This window comes from Prunus avium, chromosome 5 (genome assembly GCF_965620075.1).
Source record: "Prunus avium chromosome 5, drPruAviu1.hap1.1, whole genome shotgun sequence".
In the NCBI taxonomy this organism is placed as follows: domain Eukaryota; kingdom Viridiplantae; phylum Streptophyta; class Magnoliopsida; order Rosales; family Rosaceae; genus Prunus; species Prunus avium.
In genome coordinates this window covers 12224107-12244440 of record NC_142288.1, presented here as the reverse complement: position 1 = coordinate 12244440, position 20334 = coordinate 12224107, and the positions used below count along the sequence as shown (strand labels likewise).

General features: G+C 37.6%; 1 protein-coding gene and 2 long non-coding RNA genes across 3 annotated transcripts; 1 reads left to right on the top strand and 2 right to left on the bottom strand.

Moving 5' to 3' along the window:
- Positions 1 to 822: 822 nt before the first annotated feature.
- On the bottom strand, positions 823 to 2774 carry LOC110771160 (uncharacterized). The gene is made up of 2 exons (XR_002528846.2): positions 2622 to 2774; positions 823 to 1210 (listed from the first exon to the last, which is right to left on the bottom strand). It is a non-coding gene; the product is annotated as an uncharacterized LOC110771160 (long non-coding RNA).
- Positions 2775 to 3356: 582 nt separating this feature from the next.
- Positions 3357 to 5970, top strand: LOC110771196 (alcohol acyl transferase 1 allele RGb-like). The gene is made up of 2 exons (XM_021975449.2): positions 3357 to 3989; positions 4917 to 5970. The coding sequence occupies exons 1-2, from the start codon at positions 3546 to 3548 to the stop codon at positions 5853 to 5855; spliced, it is 1383 nt and encodes a 460-aa protein (XP_021831141.2). The 5' UTR covers positions 3357 to 3545; the 3' UTR covers positions 5856 to 5970.
- A 5461-nt stretch (positions 5971 to 11431) lies between these two features.
- On the bottom strand, positions 11432 to 12622 carry LOC148294322 (uncharacterized). The gene is made up of 2 exons (XR_015835864.1): positions 12557 to 12622; positions 11432 to 11643 (listed from the first exon to the last, which is right to left on the bottom strand). It is a non-coding gene; the product is annotated as an uncharacterized LOC148294322 (long non-coding RNA).
- Positions 12623 to 20334: the final 7712 nt, after the last annotated feature.

Below are 20334 nucleotides of genomic sequence, written 5' to 3'. Positions count from 1 at the left end.
CTTGATATAATCATGTCAATCAATAACATCAGAGCGTTTTAGTATTCTCTTGAAATGTATAGGATAGGGGGTGGGGTTAAATTTGAAGAGAATTAAGAGCATCTCTAGCAGAGTTGCTATACTTTGATTCTTAACCATTTTGGATAGAAAGGCCAAAATGCAACTCCAGCAGACTTGCTATTAAGCTCTCTATTTTGGACAACTCTCTATTTGAGTTTGGTGGCTCTCTACATTTAGAGAGGAGGAGAGAGAAATGGAGGGTCCTTAGAAGTAATTTTACAAAGGCATAAATTTGTCTTTAACATTTTGTAGATAAGGTGGGCAGGAAATATGATAAGAAATGGAAATGGAAAAGGAATGAAAAACGTGAATCATTCAAAACGCATGAGAAATTGAAGAATAATTTGAATCACTAATCGAAACAACATTCACACGCGGTGGCATCCGTAAGACTAAGGGCTAGTTTCGCATTGCTGTGCTTTTAAAAAAAGTTGCTTCTGCTGTGCTGCGAAAATAATCAGCTGTGAAAAAAAGCAGCTAGGCGTTTGGTAAACCGAATGTGAGAAACTGCTGTGAGTTGTCAAAGTGTTTGGTAAATTTTTTTCAGAAGTGCTTTTAGTATGTATAATGACCGAAAAGGGCATGATGATGAAACTGTTTGTTTTTTTCTTTATTCTTTTTCTACTTTAAAAAAAGAAAACAAACTTCACTACATAAATTTGTTTTCTTTTTTTAATTTACACTTTTTTGTAATAAAAAATTGTAATTTACAATTAGCACACATATATTACCATAAATTATAAATTAATATTGTAACAAAAGTAGTTCTAAATATTGTTATATTAATAATAACAATGTGTTTTGAGGGCTTTGTAGAGGGTTAGCATAACAAATATACAAAAATTGTTCAATTTTAACATGCCCAAATAGATCACTATAATATAAAAAAAAGCTAATTAGATGCATTCATTAAACTTGTAGCGATGCTATTTCTCAATGCTTCCATCTCTTGTGTTCCATTGTCATGAAGACTATGAAGTTCTTGTTGCACATCAACATCCTCACCTATCTCTTCACTTAAGATATCATTTGAAGCATCAAAATGTCTATCACGTTGGGCATGCCTCCTTATATAATTATGAAGTGTCATTGTGGTTATTCCATGTAGCTGGAGCTTTTGATGAACTTCCCACATTCTTTCCCATCCTTACTAAAGAAATATGTGTTGAGTATGAGAAATAGATAATAGCAAATAATTGTCGCAATATACATTATACTGAAAGCATAAAAATAGCAAACTTTCCTTTTCGTACTGATATGAATATTCATCTATATTATCCACTATATGGTATATGTTTGAAAATGATAACAACTCCCAAGAAAACTTCCTTAAACCCACTTCTCAATCTCAACAACAGACAAAGAGTCCAAGCATGGAGTTATCCTAATGATTCATGAAAGAAAACCAACAAGAAGACGAATCCACACATGAAAATAAATTGATCACCTTCACAATTGACATAAGAACAAGAACTATATAATTTTCCTAATCTTTAACATATATTACTTGAGGAACTAGCTAGCCTATTCTCACCCGAGGAGACAAAGATAACATAAAGTCTTAGCCAATATTTCCACCAACACAAAAAATTTAACTAAAAGGAAGAACTTGAAACCATTACCCAATCAAAATTCTTCTAACACAATAATAAAGTCCACCGACACTAACAAAAAATAATAATAAGGAAGAACTTGAAACTATGACCACTAAAAATTAAAAGCTTTATTTACCAAAAATCTTCTAACGCAACAATGGACGACAACTTAGATGGAATAGCAGTTTCAAAGAATAGGATTTTTTTTTTCTTTTCATTCTTGAGAAAAGAGAAGCCACCAGATCTGGAGCTAATGGCTTCTTCACTCTTTTCTTGTAGTTCAAAGGAATTATGTTTGAGCTTGAAGACAACAAGGTTAGGACAATGGAAAAATCAACACGGGACTTGACTTGGGCTATATATATATATATGATTGCAAACCATCAATATCAGTGAGATTCTAGTTCTACTACCCAACCCGCAGCCCAAATATAAGTCTCTGCTCAACCACTTCACCGTAGAGGCTTATGAGTAACAGCGGCAACAACCAAATTACATTGAAGAATCACTGAAGAATAACAATAGCAAAAATACACTAAAGTGATGAAATCCATTAATTATTTGATTACTTTTGTTCTTGAGATTTTGGAACCGTACCAAACTATACAATGAGTAATGAATCTATGAACAATGATGGTTGGGTAATCTAGAGAAAAAAAAGCATCTAGGACAGATATGTTTCAGAGAAACAGAAACAGAGAGAGAAGTATCTGACCCAAAGGCCAATTGAAAACCCTAGACCAAACTAGGGAGGAACCTTGCCAAAAAGCAAGGAGAGACAAACCCAGTACAAAACTAGGAGCAAAACTGTCTCTCTGTCTCTCTGTCTCTCTATCTCTCCCGTGTCTTCCCCCTAAAGCCCCAAGAACACAAAGCCCCCAATCTCATAGAAACCAAACAAAAAAACCTAATTTCATAACATATATAAACCCAAAAATCATAAATGTAATGGGAAGATGAACTCACTGATGAGTAGCTGATTGTTGTTAGCAATTAACTTCCTTGATTGAGATGGAATTTTGAGATGCAGGGGGAGGAAGAAGAAGAACAGTGAGAAGAGCAGTCTGTGAGAGTGAAGGTCGCGAGATTATAGAGGGATAAATGTTGTCATTTTGTGAAATATTTAGGGGTATTATTGGAATAATGAAACTTTCATTAATGAGAAAACCGGCTCTTTTTTTAAGCAGCTTTTGAAAGCTGGGAGTAATTTTTGAGTGTTCCCGGTACACCACGTGGTTGGTGTACCATCCAATAGACGGAAGACATATGGAATATGTCCAATGCAGTCTGCCACATGTCATAAGAAGAAATGCAGTAGGTTGGATAATAATTCCACATGTTCTATGTTTATTGGATGGTACACCAGACACGTGGTGTACCTGGAACATTTAAAAATTTCTCGAAAGGTGGGTATTGGCGACTTTGAGTTTCTGCTTTTTATGATGGGTGTTTTTAAAATAAGCGTGTTTTTTTGGGTTTACCAAACACCCAATTCATGCCAAATTTTTATTAAAGCTGCTTTTAAAAAAAATTAAGCAGGGCCAAACGCCACCTAACAATTGTATGGTGTCTGTTTGTAGAGGTGGCATCCGTGAAAATGGACCACATGTGGGTCTGCCTTCTGAAAAAGATAGTACAAATTAATTAATTGTGAGAAAAATGGGGTGAAATGTCTACTTTCCTTCTTCAGCAAAGTGACACAATGAAATGACTACGGCCAATGAGAGGGTTGTTGAGTTCTGAGGCGGGTGGAAAGGGCGGTCCTAGAGAAACTCCAAAACACTATAAATATATACCGTCAAGCCACGAAAGCTCAAACACTTCTGTTTTTATTTTAAAGTTTTCAAAATTTTCCTTTTTGGTAGTACTAGTTTCAAGCCCACTTATGTAATGATGTCCCCATGCGCCCTCGTAGTTCAGGTGAACCGTTTGAAGCCACAACTTATAACACCGGCAAAGCCAACACCTCATGAAACAAAGCTACTCTCAAATATTGATGACCAGGAAAGCCTTAGGTTTCAGGTTCCAGTCATAATGTCGTACAAGAACAATCCTTCAATGAAAGGAAACGACCCCGTTGAGGTGATCAAGGAAGCATTGAGTCGGGCATTAGTGTATTACTACCCTATGGCTGGCAGGCTCAGGGAAGGGCCTAACAGAAAGCTTATGGTGGAGTGCAATGGAGAAGGTGTCTTGTTCATAGAGGCTAATGCTGACGTCACGCTTGCGCAACTCGGGGACACGATTGCACCCCCTTCTCCATTCTTAGAGGAGTTTCTTTATAATGTTCCAGGCTCTGATGGGATTCTTGGTTGCCCTCTGTTGCTGATTCAGGTGAGTATTGGTTAGTTAACTGCAGGTTAATTAATATCTGTTTCATACAAATGAAAGTTTCTGATTGCTGGAATTTACTTCCATGGAATCTTTGCCTCTTTATGGATTTGAAGTAGGTAGGTAAAGGTCCATTACTGTTAATTTGTACCATGTTAACTGTGTATCAGAAGTGTGTATGGTCCCAAATAAAACCATCTCTACTGACTTCTAAGATTGGTCGTACCTTCGCCACCGGTTAGTACAGGATATCAACATTTTGAAAAAGATTAATCAGATTTACAAGCTGAAAAGTAAAACTGTTTTACTCTTTTTTTTATGTGTCAAAACTCTTTTTTTTTTTTTTTGTATATATATATATATATATTTTTTCTAAAATAGAATGAGAGGTGGCATTAGCCCACATGTTAGCCCATAAAAGAATGAGGGGACATTTTTGCTATGGGGATATATCGGCCTCGTATTTGTTTCATGATTAATTTGGATACCTGGTGGTCTAGAGTGGTGAGGAGCAAAGGTAGTAGGCGGCAGGCACGACAGAGGGAGGATTGGTGGTTGTAAGTAAAACACGAGTGTTCTGAAGTGGTGGCTTTTCGGTTAACGTAGAAATATAATTAGTTTCTAAATTTTTGTGTCAAAATAAATAAATTGATGCTTAGCACATGTGTCAATTTTAATTAAAAATTTTATGTCGAAATAAATAAATTGAAGCTTAGCCCATGTGTCAATTTTAATTAAAATCTGATTATGTGACTGATACCACCTCATTTGGGACTCAAATTTGGGGTATAAATTTGGTGTCCCTAGCAGTACTCATATACAAGACCCTTGCTGAATCTATTATGCAGAAAAATATCTTGAGATAAAAAATTACACTGAGAGTATGAAGGAAAAAGCCTAGTGATTAATTCAAGCTTCTACAATATACAGGTAACCCGTCTTTCATGCGGAGGTTTTATACTTGCATTGCGCCTAAATCACACAATGTGTGACGCAGCTGGGCTTCTCCAGTTCTTGAACGCCACTGGGGAGATGGCACAAGGCGCACAAGCGCCATCTACTACACCAGTGTGGGAGCGAGAGCTCTTGGGTGCTCGACATCCGCCACGAATTACGTGTGTGCATCATGAATATGAAGAAGGGACTGATGCTCAAGGTTCGTTTCCAAGCACTAACAAGCCAAACATGGTCCAACGATCTTTCTATTTTGGGGCCAAGGAGATAAAGGCCATTCGGAATCATATTCCCCCACAATTATCAACCTGCACTACATTTGATTTGATAACAGCTTGTTTGTGGAAATGCCGCACACTTGCACTTAGAATGAATCCAAAACAAGTTGTTCGCCTTTCATGCTTAGTCAGTGCACGCACTAAGCGCCACAATGTACGTCTTCCCTTGGGATATTATGGCAATGCGATTGCATTTCCTGCTGCAGTTTCAGAGGCTAAAGCTGTATGTACAAATCCATTGGGATATGCTTTGGAGTTGGTAATGAAGGCAAAAGCTACAGTGAATGAAGAGTACACGAGATCAGTTGCAGATCTTATGGAAATAAGAGGACGACTACCAAAATATCCATTGACAGGAAACTTCATAGTTTCCGATACAACACGTGCAGGTTTTGGAGAGGTCAGTTTTGGTTGGGGCAAGCCGGTATTTGGTGGACCTGCGAAGGCCTTGAATTTGATTAGCTTCTATGTTCAACACAAATGCAACGATGAGGATGGGGTATTGGTACCAATATGCTTGCCATTATCGGACATGGAGAGATTTCAGCAGGAGCTCGAGAGGATGACTGGGGAGACTGTGCAGACTATGGACGATATATATGACTCAAAATCAGATAAGATCGTGTCAAGGATGTAACAAATTTTCTCAAATTTTAGATTTCTAGTATGATGTCAATGGATTTCGGAATGTACCATAAACATTAGATGCCAAGGCTTTATGTGTGTGTATATGCATAGCCGCTTTTCTTTTATGTGCTATCTCATGTCAGGTTATTGTTATTTTCGTGCATATGTATGCTTGACTTTTTCTATGAGCTTTATTCCAACAAAAACTATTGGTGTTGTAGTTGGATGACCATTTTTGGAGTGAAGTTAGGGAGATCAAACTTTCTCCACCGCTAGCCACCGCAGGACGGCCGGCCCCTCACCGGTCAGCCACGCCACTACCACTAGCAACCTGCAGGCTGAACGACGAAGGCCCTTACCCCAACTTACTGCCATGGAAATCTATCACTGCCAAATTCCTAAAGACTTATTGGCTTATTGGCCTCCGTATGAAGCCTATATTGCCATAGAGGATTCAGTTTATTCTTCAATACCATAAACCCACCTCCTTTTAGATCCTCAATCTATTTCATTGAACCCTACATTGAGAGAGAGAGAGACAAGATCAACCATGGCAATTATTAGGTTTACTAGACGATGATTCTCAAGCCTCCTTTTTAATGTTCAAGGTTGTGTTGAGAAATTGTAAGGTAAAGAGATATGAAATATGGGGAAAAAAAGATGAGCCACAACCATGACAGGCCATGGGGGTGGGGGTACTTGTCGGGGAGGAAGGGTTGGGGCTGCTATTTTTTTTTTCTTCAATAAGACACAGGGCAAAAATTGAGTTGGAGTATCACCAGTTGACATGGTTATACGGTATCATTCTATAATTTTTTATTCGAGTGGTATAGGATCAGCACATCAGTTGGTTATACTTCCACTCAAAAATTCCCACACATTGGCATTTTTAAACAAAAGTAAAACTTTTCTTTTCCGAGTTGGATTTCCAACTCCAATTTTACCCTACAACTTTAATGACCCTCCTCGTGCCCATCTATCTATCCCCTCCCATTTTTTCATTCACCTCCCCCTCTTGTTCAGCTTTGCCATGCCTGCACTGCATATACGAATTTGGCTCCAGGGCTGTTGCAATCTACATAGACTAAATACAAAACTCGGTCTCTTCACTTTTAAGGTAATATTTGAACATTTCGGATGCGTGAAGTATTTTCGCACAATGGTTTTTGTATTAAACCCGTAGTTAAGCAAGTTTCTTACAATTAATCAGAACTACTTTTTCCTTTAGATTTGTACAACAGTTTTATAAGCATTTACCTTGTGCATGAGAACGATAGAATAAGACATTCATGTCACATGAAATGGGCGTCAGTGACGTTAACTGACATCTAATTACACAAGACAGATACGTGGCCCTTGGATGAACAGAATTGTGCAAACGATTTCTTTCTCCATCTAAAATGCGTAAGGGTTACGACAATCATCAATTGTCTTCATTTTCTGTCAAAGCAGTTGATGCACCAGTACACATTGAATGTACATATGTAGCTAGCTATAGCCTATATGACAAGTCCCCGTCCTTTTAATTGCAAGGATTGTCCAATATTCAAAGGATTTAACATTATTATCTTACTTTCGTGTATCTGTTCTTTCAAGTGTTCATCTTATCTTATCTAAGGTCCACATATTTCTTAACAAAATGTGGATCACATGAACCCAGAAATTACGAACCGTCATTATCAGCTCAACTTATAATATAAACCAAGGATTTGTGCCGTCCAGGTTACATCTTGATATACATTCGACCCCAAAAAAAGAAGAGAGGTGCTGATATATATTTGACTTCATCATAATAATTAAAGAAATCGACAAAGCTTTAAAAGGCCCTATAAAAAAAAAAAAACGAGTCCTAAATTTTTTATTTTTTAAGAAGGAGATTAACTTTTGATCTATAGTAGGTGGAAACTTTAACATATAATAGTACCTATTAGATATTATTAATATAGAAAATTTGGCATAAGTCCAATTATGATGAGAGATTTTGGGTGCAATCCACGCAGACATTGTTGTTGATCCAAGTCCTTTGACTTTTGCGCCACATAAGATTACATGCCTATTTCAATTTATTGATATTTACTTCTTTTTATTTTTTATTTTTTGTTCCAGTTATGCACCTAAAACATAAATAAGGTAAATTATGAATTCCTAAAACTGGTAAGTTATTGATTTGTAGGATATTAATTATCATATTTGATTTGAATTTAATTAAAAATCTATTTATTCAATTATGAAATTTTCCCAAGGCATACCGACATCAAAATTTGTAATAAGAGTTCATAAAAACTTCATACCTTAGCAAAGGACCAACTAGTGTAGTGGTTTGGAGTGTTTACTCCCTCAGGCAAGGTCCTGGGTTCAAGTCCTAGCCTCCGTGTAGTGTGTGTGAGTTTAGTATGCTATCGCCCCTCTCAATAGGAAAGGTTTCAAAAAACTTCATACCTTAACAATAGGTAAGGTACCTATGCATACATCTCGTATGCAATATGCAGGTAATTAAACCCATAAATTACCTCTAGTCCAGGTAATTAAATCCATAAATTACCTCTAGTCTAGGTAGTTATACCCTCTAGCCCAGCTAATTGAATTCATATAATATCTTGGTATGGATCTTTAAACTCAACTGAGACAAAAATCCATACAAAATTTCTTTGGAAAAAAAAAAAAAAAAATACTATTACATGGAAGACATGTACGTATGTATATAAATATGAACCTCCAGAAAAACTGCTTAAGAAAACTCAAGAAAAAAACACTTATCTGTAAGGTAGGTACATATATACCTGTATGTATTAACATTATTTACCTGTATGTCAGGTACATAATTTAATGTGGGTGCTTGTCTGATCGATTGGTATAATATGTGAGTCTTTACTTTTTGTTGATTAAATTGTATTTTATCTATATATTAGGAATATTATTAAGGAAAAAAATTTCAAAATTCAAAATTTGGAATTCAATTTCAAGGAAATAATGCATTAAATTTAGATTTTCAATGTATTTTCCTTATTTACCTTAAAGAATAAAATCGACACAACAAAAAAGTAATAAATGTCAAAGGACCTACATCTAAAACCAAAAACACGAGGACTAGACCCAATGACAGCTAATCGTTTTGGACCTAGATCTAAGAACCCCTTATTAATATCTCTATAAGGCATTTTATAAGTGTTTGCATCTGTATTTCAACGCGTGATTCAAAGAACACTAACACTACTGGGACATGTAATTATTGATACAAGCAACGAAATAGGAGGGGATGGAAATATTCCATCATGCCTTACAAAACTGGAAATCCAATGATCTGTTAAACAACCAACCTATTCTCCAAAGAAGATGGAGGAAAATTTACGGCATATGTTACAGAACTTTAAAGCAAGAATCAAAAAGCAAAACTCAGGAAGGGCAACCAAAAGTATACAAACAACCAATCAGAAAGTGCAGAAATTGTAAAACTTGCTCACATCTTTTTTTTTACTAATACGAAGCTGTTAAGCAAAAATTGTACAAGAAAAAAATACACAAATTAATAACAATCAAACAAATTTTCAGTGCTGAAGCACCCTAGAAATTAAATACAAAGGGGACAAACAAAATTGGTAAGAAATAAAAGTAATATCAAATTTACCTCAGCCTTGGGGCTTCTACACAGCGCCTGAGAAGAAACTGAGGTCAGGAGAATGGAAGAGACGTGAAAAGAAGAAGAAGAAGAAATTGAGGTTTGGAGAAGAAGAGACATGAACGGAGAAGAAGATACGTGAACAGAGAAGAGGAAGAGAAATAAAAGGGACAGATGATGTAAATTCTAAAGTTGTTAAAGGCTATTTTCGATATTATGAAAAATTCATTAAACTCCCAAACTGATTTCGAAGAAATCCAAAATTAAAAGCAGCTATGCAGCTGCTTCTCCAAATTGATTTGTCTGACAGCAATTTAGACTAAAAAGTGACTTTTATATTTATTACAAAATAGGTTGGGCTTCCAAATTTTTTAAAAAAAATTACTTATTACTCCAAATAAGCAATGTCAAACAAGGGCTAAATAAAAGATAAAGGCAGTTGTGTGGACGATGAACCCACGCCACAAATAAATACTGTTGTATGAGTAATAAACCTACGTCATACTGTAAATAAAGGAAATATGAGGATAAAACCACCACCGAATATATATATCGGTATATATACATAAAGTATATAAGTGATTGTTGCTAAAATATGAATATGGTTCGAATATATTAGGTTAGGTTTTATTCTTCTCCATAAGGAGGTATATATAAGAATTTACATGAGTGCTTTACAAGGAATTAGATACAGTAAATGATTAGGAAAATATCTCCTAATTATACAATGATTTGACAACTATATAAAATAGGAAAGTAAATCCCTTAATTAATCAAGGAAATAAATCTCATTGATTAATTAGGAGACTCACTTCAACACTCCTCCTCAAGTTGGTGCATATATATCACCAATGCCCAACTTGGTAAGTGAGTCATGAAATACTCTGCCACAAACAACTTTTGTTAAGATATCTTCCAGTTGATCTTCTGATTTTACGAATGGTAGGCGGATGATCTTCTTCTCAATTTTTTCTTTGATAAAATGTCTATCCACCTCAACATGTTTGATTCGATCATGTTGAACTGGATTATGGGCAATATCAATGGCTGACTTATTATCACAATGTAACTCCATTGGCTTTTCTGGCTTGAAACCCAATTCTGTCAATAGCCTTCTGATCCATAGTAATTCACAAACTCCGTGAGTCATTCCTCGATACTCTACTTCAGCACTAGACCGAGAAACCACATTTTGTTTTTTACTCCGCCAAGTGACTAGATTACTTCCCACCAAAGTGAAGTAACTTGAAGTAGAGCATCTATCAGTAATGGAGCCAGCCCAATTAGCATCTGTATATCCAACAACTTCGAGATCTCTATTTTTTGAGAACATTAATCCTTTCCCAGGGGCTAACTTTAAGTACCTTAAGATTTGATCAACTGTATTCCTATGAGATACACTGGGTGAATGCATTCTCACAGCATATGCAATATCTGGTCTTGTGTGGGCTAAATATATCAACCTTCCAACAAGGCGTTGGTACTGTTCCTTATTGGTTGGTTCTTGATCCATGTCTTCACACAACTAGTGATTCATCTCAATGGGTGTGTCAGCAGGCTTACATCCAAGCATTCCTGTTTTAGTGAGTAGATCTAATACATACTTCCTTTGGGACATAAATATACCAGTTGTTGACCTTGCTACTTCAATTCCGAGAAAGTACTTCAGATCACCTAAATCTTTCATTTCAAATTCCTGAGACAAATACTTCTGCAGTTTCAGTTGCTCTTCTGTGTCGTTTCCAGTTACGACTATGTCATCCACATAAACAATCAATGCAGTAAGTGACAGGACCCGACCCAAATTCCACTTTGGAATCCGAGCCAGACCCTGTGCATGTCCGACACCTGGCAAGTGCCGAGCACAAAAGACCTAATTTCCCTTCTAGTCAAAATTCAACTAAAACTGGGGTTTGACTTTTGCCGAAAAACTCAGCAAAGTCTCCCCTACAATTAGACCAATCCCAAGATTACACCTATCAAACATGCATAAGAATATACACCAACTGTCAGGATACAAAAAATTACATACTAACAGTTAGACAAGTGTTCTAGGGCAATATCAGAGCTCTACACAGATTAGGTTACAAGTATAAAATAATTAAATAAGGCCCTACTTTGTCAAGGAAGGTGGCGGATGATGGACTCGGCCTAGTGGTGGCTCACTGTGCACGCTTACTGCCTAGGGGCGCAAAACATTAAAAGGGTGAGTGGACCGAAAACAAAGTTTTAGAAAAAAAATATAAGAACATACTAACCCCACTGTAAAAACAATTCTAAAACTAAGTCATTTCTTATATAAATACTCGTACTGGAATCATTTCATATATATATATATATATATTCAATCACACACTTGATCAAAACGTTAAGTCTTTGAAAGCATTGAAATCAACTTTAAATCTACCACCTAGGTGTACCCATTTAGCAATCCGTCAATTCCTTATAATCCGTCAACTCCATACTTGTGACACCGGAGTGACACGTCCTAGCAGACCTCGGGAAACTCAAGTCACCCGAGCCGCAATCCTAGCAGATTCAGGGGACACTTGGTCGGCCTGATCCGCAATCCTAGCAGAATTCAGGGGACACTTGGTCTGCCTGATCCATAATCCTAGCACCACACGGTTCGAGCATCCCCGAGACTCGTGGGGTTGTGTCAAGCATGCTGACCTACCCGAAGGCAACTGGATGTCCGTCGACATCAATAATACCGAAGGCAACATAATTTTATTCCGAAGGCAACTTTATTTCCGAGGCAACATTTATTCTACTGAAGGCAACCTTGGGTACCTATGGTGGCTTAAAAATAAATGTATATACATATATATATATATATAATTCTGAAAAAGATTAAAGTTTATAAAACTACTTATAAAACTATTCCTTAAATCCTGCTGCCATTTAATCTGATAATACCTCAGTTTTGACTTTCCAAATCCCTTTTTAAATGTTCCACTAGGCAGCACATAGATAAACAGAAATATTTAAATCTATCAAGTTATGCTAGGAAGCCGTAATCAGTAAAACCTATTCAAGATCAAATATTAAAAATAAAATGCATAAAACGTTTATAAAACAAACAGTCCACTCACAGATACTCTGAGCTAGCTGGACCCTTTGAAGGTCCCTCCTGCGGGTCACCTGGTGCCCGGGTGCCTGAATAACCATCATGAATATTTTATTAATAAATCTGTTCAGGAAAATAATATTAAATTAAAAATCCTGACTCCCGGCTCCTAAAAGTGCGTGCATCACTTTAAAGCTCATTCCTATGCCCACATTAGCTTTTCCCTCAATGGGCACGATTTAAAAGTACCTAGGGATTCAAAAGCAATAAAGTCCCTAAAAGTCAACTCGGGACCCCGTGGGGTTCACGACCTCAGAATTCTGATCCGATCGTTCCTAGAGGTTCCAATAGGCCTATGACACATGTCCTGACAGTTTGGTCTCGATCGGACGGTCGGATTGCTCACGATCGTACGATCGGACTGACGAACGATTTTCCGTAAACCTAGCCCTAGGGTTGGCTTTTCCGGAGTATCCGAGACTCCGATTTACGATCCGTTGAATCCTACACGATCCTTAAAATACCTAGATTCCTACACGATCCTTAAAATACCTAGATTCCTACACGATCCTTAAAATACCTAGATCAACATACTCCAGTTTGGCTATGATCCAACGGTCCGAACGTATTGAACTCGGAAATCGCACACCATGCGAGATCCGTTCGGGGTTCAAACGTTATCTGAATTGAGATCCGTAAACTCCTACGCGCTCGTGAAGACACAAGGATCGTTCTGGGACCAAGAGTGGTCCCTGACACATGGCTTACGCGCCGCCCACGCGCCGGCAGCGCGTGGGTGTGCATAACAATTTCCGGCAACCGGAAAATCTCCAAACCGCCATACCGAACTCCTATCCTAGGTAATACACCCTATTTGGAACCACTTTTGTTCTTGGACTATGGCCAAAAAGTGGCCGGAAGTTACTGAAATCGGCGACACAAACCGGCAGAATTTCAATTCGAAATTTAACCTATCAAACCTCAAAATCTCTCCAATCCTACCCAACCATCAGCTAGTTCGTGAAAAATAGCTGGAAATCCATACCTTACTCGCTTGATTTAGTGGTCGGAGGAGAGAGATCGAAGGCTTGCAAAATCTGTCAAAACCGACGGAATTTTTCTGGTTTTTCCGTCAGTTCGTGGCGGCGCAAGGCTGGAGGGTGGCTGGGCTGCGACACTGGGAGCTGGCCGGTCCAAACTTGGCCGGTCCAGTGCAAGGTGGTGGCGGCTGGCGGTGATTTGCAAGGAGGGGAGAGGTCGGACCAAAAACCAGTCGGGGGGGGGGGGGGGGGGGGGGGTTTGCGCGAGGAGAGAGAGAGAAGAAATTCGGATTTAAAATTTTGATTTTTTTTCCAAAATTACCATTTTGCCCATTTTGTATTTTGATCGTATTTTCTCCGTTACAAGTCCGATTCGGGTCCACCACGTGTCTATGGACTCGTTTTGTCACGCTCTATGCAACGGTATGAGTGGATTTCCAAAATTCCTTCCTGGTCAAAGAGTCAACTTTAAACCTAATAAAATATTATAAGGGTATAATTGTCTTCTCCTCTATTAAATTATTAATTAAATATTAATTAAGGTCTGGGTTGTTACAGTAAGTCTTATTCCATCACGCTCCAAGAACAAAGTGTGATCCGCATTACTCTGTATATATCCAAAATTCTTCATGGATTTAGTGAATATGCCAAACCATGCCCTAGGAGATTGCTTTAACCCATACAATGACTTTCTGAGCTTGCAAACTTGATTCTCCTTGTCACGAGCTAAGTTACATCCTGGTGGTAAGTTCATATATACTTCTTCTTCCAAGTCTCTATGTAAAAATGCATTTTTTTTTACATCAAACTGATGTAATGGCCAATCGAGATTTGCTGCTAGAGACAAAAGGACTCTGATAGTTTTAATTTTGGCTACTCGAGCAAAGGTCTCTTAGTAGTCTATCCCATATGTTTGTGTGTACCCCTTCGCCACCAATCTAGCTTTATATCTTTCAATGAATCCATCTGCTCTGAGTTTCACAGTATAAATCCATATGCATCCCACTTTCTTCTTTCCATGAGGTAATGACACGAGTTCCCATGTGCCATTCTTCTGGAGAGCTCCCATTTCTTCATTCATGGCTTCTTTCCATTTGGGGTCTTCTAGTGCTTTAGTTACACTGTTAGGGACAGATATGTCGGGCAACTGCTTCACAAAGCGTACCCGTGATTCTGATAATCTGTTGAGAGATACATAATTGTTGATGGGATATTTCCCTTTTACATTAAGATCTGCTCCGTAGTGGACTGGAGGTTTGCCATGGTTCTTCCTTTTTGGAATCTGATGTGCTGGCTCTGTGCCTTCTGAAATTAAATCATTATGGGATATTTCATTAATGTTATAAGTTTCAGGAAAAAAATGTTACCTGAATGACATTCTTAGTAGGTAATTGGTGTGGTACTGGAGCTAAAGCGGGCAAAATCTCATAAAACGGTTCAATTTCCTCCTCCTGATTTTGACTGCGTGGAGACAATTGATCGTTTTCCTCTGGCGACCGGTTGCTGTCTGCTGCCGACTGATCATTTTGAAGCAGGTTCTCTGTATTTGAAGAACTAAGGGGGGGCGATCGGTTGTCTTCCACTGGCGACCGATTGCTTTCCACTAGCGAACAGTAGTGTTGATGCAGAGTGATGTCCTGGGGAAAAAAATCGAGAATTTGAGCAGTGGTGGATTCTCGATTCTCCTCATGGTGAAAATGGTACTTAGGTGACGAGGGGTAAATTTTCTACGACACTTAAACAAAACTTGACCAAATATACTTATGACTAGTCAATTGCCAGTCATAAACAAACACAATCAAGAATACACACAGAGCATGCCACAATGTACCTGCAACCCTAGAACATTACTAGTGACAACCTAGGCACTCAGAAGGACCCGTCAATCTAGGCATCCCCTGTGCTAGCAACAATTATGGTGAAAGTGTGTGAAATCAACATAATCAAATAAACACCAAATAGCAGATAATGATGACTAGTCAACTACAAGAACATAAACCCAGAATTCATAAGATGACTAGTCAACCACCAAGAACACAAACCCAGAAAAATTTCAGAGATGCAAATCAAAATTTGTTCACCCAAAAACCCACCATTGGGAAAAACTGGGGGTCATCAACCGACCAGGCAATCCACTAAGTAGAAAAAGATTCTTACAAAGGAACACAAGCAAGCTCAAGAAAAACCTAGATCTATTTAGGAAGATGAGCTATACCTCCTTTGTGCAATCTTCTTCTCCAACTTAGCAAAGCTTGAAGCTCAGTTCTTCATGGCAATAGTAGCTCCTTCTCCAGCTTGTTCATCCCATGGCACTAGCTTGCAAGCTCCAACTCAGACAGAAACCAAAATTTGGATTCAAAGGAGAATGACCAATTTCTTCAAGAAACCATACTTTTGAAGAAATCAGTCATGAATCTGACCTAGATATAAATGAGAGAATGTTTGATCTAGCAAGATGAGGTTTTCATATTTCAAATGCAGTTTTTCAAAAAGGAACCATTTGGAAAAACTCAAGGATGAAAAATATGAAGGTAGCTCTTGAGGAAGAAGCGATAGTTTCCAAGGAAACTTTCCAAAAACTTCCCACAAAAGTGACGGCTGCCCAAAAAGGAATTTAGAGACTTTTACACCAAATTCCTTAGGTCAGAAACGTATTGTGGCAGCACACCATTTTGCAGAATAAGACAAAAACATATGGGTAGGATCCAGCTGGAACAGTGAGCTGGAATTCCTACTAAGGCAGAGGTTGACTAGTCATACAAAGGAAGGATGACAAGTCATAATCTTCAGAAGTTAGAAAATGCAATGCAAAATTTACCTTTTGTCAAACCCATTGTTGTCCATCATACTATAGCCAATTAAGCATACCTAGAGGTGCAATTCTTAATCTAGACTAGAGCTTGAGAAAATACAATGATTGTCCTATTACAAGATTGTCAAGGGAAGCCATAAGAAATACTCAAAATGCATACATTAACAATCTCCCCCTTTTTGGCTTTCCTTGACAACACACACTCTAAATACACTCTTACAAAGGAAGGATGACTAGTCATAATCTTCAGAAGTTAGAAAATGCAATGCAAAATTCACCTTTTGTCAAACCCATTGTTGTTCATCATAATGTAGCCAATTAAGCATACCTAGAGTTGTAATTCTTAATCTAGACTAGAGCTTGAGAAAATACAATGATTGTCTTATTACAAGATTGTCAAGGGAAGCCAAAAGAAATACTCAAAATGCATACATTAACAATCTCCCCCCTTTTTGGCTTTCCTTGACAACACACTCTCCAAATACACTCAACCCAAAATCGAACATAAGGAGATGATGACATGAAGTACCTGCAAAACAGTAACCAAACTCCCAGGCACAAGACAAGCATATTATATCACATAAATTTTAATTTTAAGCAATATGCAATGTGTGCAATAAGTGGGTTGAGAGTGTTCTCCCCCTTGTTGATAAGGAAAGAGCAAAAAGGCAAATATAGAGAAACAGTAATCAAGTGAACTAAATACAAGGCACATAATCATATTTGAACAATATGAACATAGCACAGGATGATTACACAGCAAATAACACTTGTTCACAACAGTAAACAACAACTCCCCCTAAGAAAGTGCACAGACTACCCAAAACAAAAATGATCCCCACAGTGTGATTACAAAAATAGACCACCCAAACTGTCCAAAAATACTCCCCCTATCTAGGACACAACCTAAATCAAACCTCTAGCTAAAAGACTAGAGAACCAGCAGACTCATCAAAATCAGCAGAAGCATCAGAGTCCTCAGTGAAAAAATAAAAAAACCACTAAGCTGAAGGAGGCGAAAAAAGGAGGAAGAAAACTAGATGACTAGTCAACCATAATCAACGAGAGCATAAGTTGACTAGTCAACCAAGGCAATATTGAAACAAGCAGAACTAGATGACTAGTCAACCACAATCAGTACAAGCATATGTTGACTAGTCAACTAAAGCAATATCATGACAAGCCTCAAATTTAGTATCAACCTTGTGGAAGACTAAGAACTAAACCAATGCACAAGGAAGAACCAGCAAACATATCAAGTGAACAAGGATTTCTTAGCAATCATTGGTAGACCAAGTCTTCAAGCACATGAGTTTTTATTAAAAAAAAAAATTAGAAGAAGAAACAAGAAAAAAAAAATCATATGCAAGTAACAATGGCACTCAAACACTGAGAGAGAGAATATGAAATGCAGCTCATGCTCAGATACAGGGCACATTTTGGAATAGGGGGTTCAGAGCCAAGGAACACACGTGATGATATCTTATCTCTCTTGGAGAGACATGTATGCAATGAAATTTTTTGACATGATCAGAGAATAGGCTCAAAGTTCAAGCATCATCACTCTCTATTGACAAAATATTTGATGATTTATTTTGTTTCACTTGCACATCCCAGACATAAGTGCTTGAATGGCCCAATTTTACGGATCTTTGCTCTAGATGCTTCAAACATATCACCTTATACCTTCCTAGAGCCGTGACTACATTGGTCAACTACATGTAAGATGACTAGTCAACTTTTTGAAATGTGCTGAAGACAGGGAACAGACATGCTAATCAATCAATTGAGCAAAGGCCAATGGACTGTCTGAGTGTGACATGTTTCTGAAAGTCCAAGGCCTTAGTATGTCTGCAAGTTGTTTTTCAGAAGGAACAAACTCTAAGGTTAAAATTTTGTCTTCCACAAGATCTCTAATAAAATGATGCCTAATGTCTATGTGCTTTGTTCTGGAGTGTTGAATAGGATTTTTGGAAATATCGATTGCACTCATGTTATCACAGTAGATTAGAAAGCATGATTGAGCAAGACCATAATCTTCCAACATTTGTCTCATCCAAAGGAGTTGAGTGCAGCAACTCCCAGCTGCAACATACTCGGCTTCTGCCCAATCGGCATCACTATACCCAACAAGATTGACACAAGTGTCATAGGTATACCACAACCCAAACTCAACATTCCCACTCACATATTTTATGATTCTCTTAACAGCAAACAAGTGAGACTCTTTTGGGTCACTTTGAAACCTAGCACACATGCCAACACTATAAGAAATGTCTGGTCTACTAGCAGTCAAGTAGAGAAGACTTCCTATCATGCTTCTATAGAGAGTTTGATCCACACTTTTGCCATGTAAGTCTCTATGAATTTTAGCATTAGTGCTCATTGGAGTTCTTGTAGATTTTGCAGCCTCCAAACCAAATTTTTTCACAAGATTTTTTGCATATTTTGATTGAGATACAAAGATCCCACCATGGCTTTGTTTTATTTGAAGACCTAAGAAATAGTTAAGCTCACCCACAAGACTCATTTCAAACTCACTAGTCATGACATGAATAAACTCTTGAACATGCAAGTCAGAGGTAGAACCAACCACAATATCATCAACATACACTTGAGCAATCAAGACATCTCTGTTGAACCTTTTTACAAACAAAGTTTTGTCAACCGACCCTCTAACATAGCCATTTCCTAGAAGATGAGAGGATAACCTCTCATACCATGCTCCGAGGCTCCGACGATATTATTGGTACCCCTTTGTTGCTAATTCAGGTGAGTACATCGACTTAATTAATTACATGCATGTTAGTATTCTTGTATATATAGGAGCAAAGGTCAGTCGTTTTTCCGAGACTTTTACTCTCATCATCTTTTGTTAAGGATCTGTGACCTCAAATTTAAGGGCATGGAAGTACGCACACGCACACATGTGTATATAGGGTTTTCTCTCCACACAACATTCGTCTTTTAATAAACACGCCAAAAATAGATGCATGTATGTTTTTTTCAAGAGAAATCCCTCAAATATGACACTTCTTAGGGTGTCCGCTACAATTTTTTTATTTTAAAATTATCCAAACTGTCTATTTTCAAGTCTTTATTCATAGATTATCCTTGCAAAAAATTAGAAAAATTCAAAATAATTTCAGCATCTAGTTGTGACCACAAAATAAACGAACACGTTTCTTTAAGAAAACACTAAAATTACAATCGTTAATTAAGTGGTTTAATGATTCACTACTACATTTTACAGGTTGCGCGACGAATCCAAAATCGTCGCGCAAAGAACAAACGTGTCGCGCAACTCACAGAGCGACAGAACTTTCGTCGCGCAAAATCAGTCGCGCAATAACCGTCTAGGAAGACTTTGCATGACAGAATAAATGTTTATCGTCGCGCATAACCCTACGTTGCGCCAACAGTTTTGGGATGACAAATTATCCGTCACACATTATGTTGCGCGACGAGGAAACAAGCGTTGCAATTACTTTGCGCGACGACAACTAACCGTCGCATATAGGTTGCGCGACAGATATCCAGACGTTGCAAGAACACTGTGCGACGACTCGTTGTCGTCACGCAAACATTTTGCGCGACGAATAAGCCGTTGTTGCAAAAACGTTGCGCGACGATTCATATATTTATTTATCGTGGCTCAAACACTTGCGCGACAAATACTGCATTGTCGCATTTTGTTAAGGGGACAAATGTTCCGTCGCGCAAACTGGAAATATTTTCGGTCGAAATTTATTCTAAAACATGCTTATGCGCGACAGCTATTTTATTCGTCGCGTAAAATTAGTAATTAATTTTTTTAAATTTATTTAAAAAATAATAATAATTTTGGTTTATTTTATTTTTATAATTAAATCAAATGACAATTAAAACATGTAATGAAGAGAAATTGTTTTTTGAAACATAATAAACGTATAATACAAGAGAAATATTTAA

What these genes read in the sequence shown, in the direction of transcription:
- LOC110771196 (XM_021975449.2), top strand. Translation starts at nt 3,546, where the DNA reads ATGATGTCCCCATGCGCCCTCGTAGTTCAGGTGAACCGTTTGAAGCCA. An exon ending in GCCCTCTGTTGCTGATTCAG is followed by an intron (nt 3,990 to 4,916) that starts GTGAGTATTGGT and finishes TACAATATACAG; the next exon opens with GTAACCCGTCTTTCATGCGG.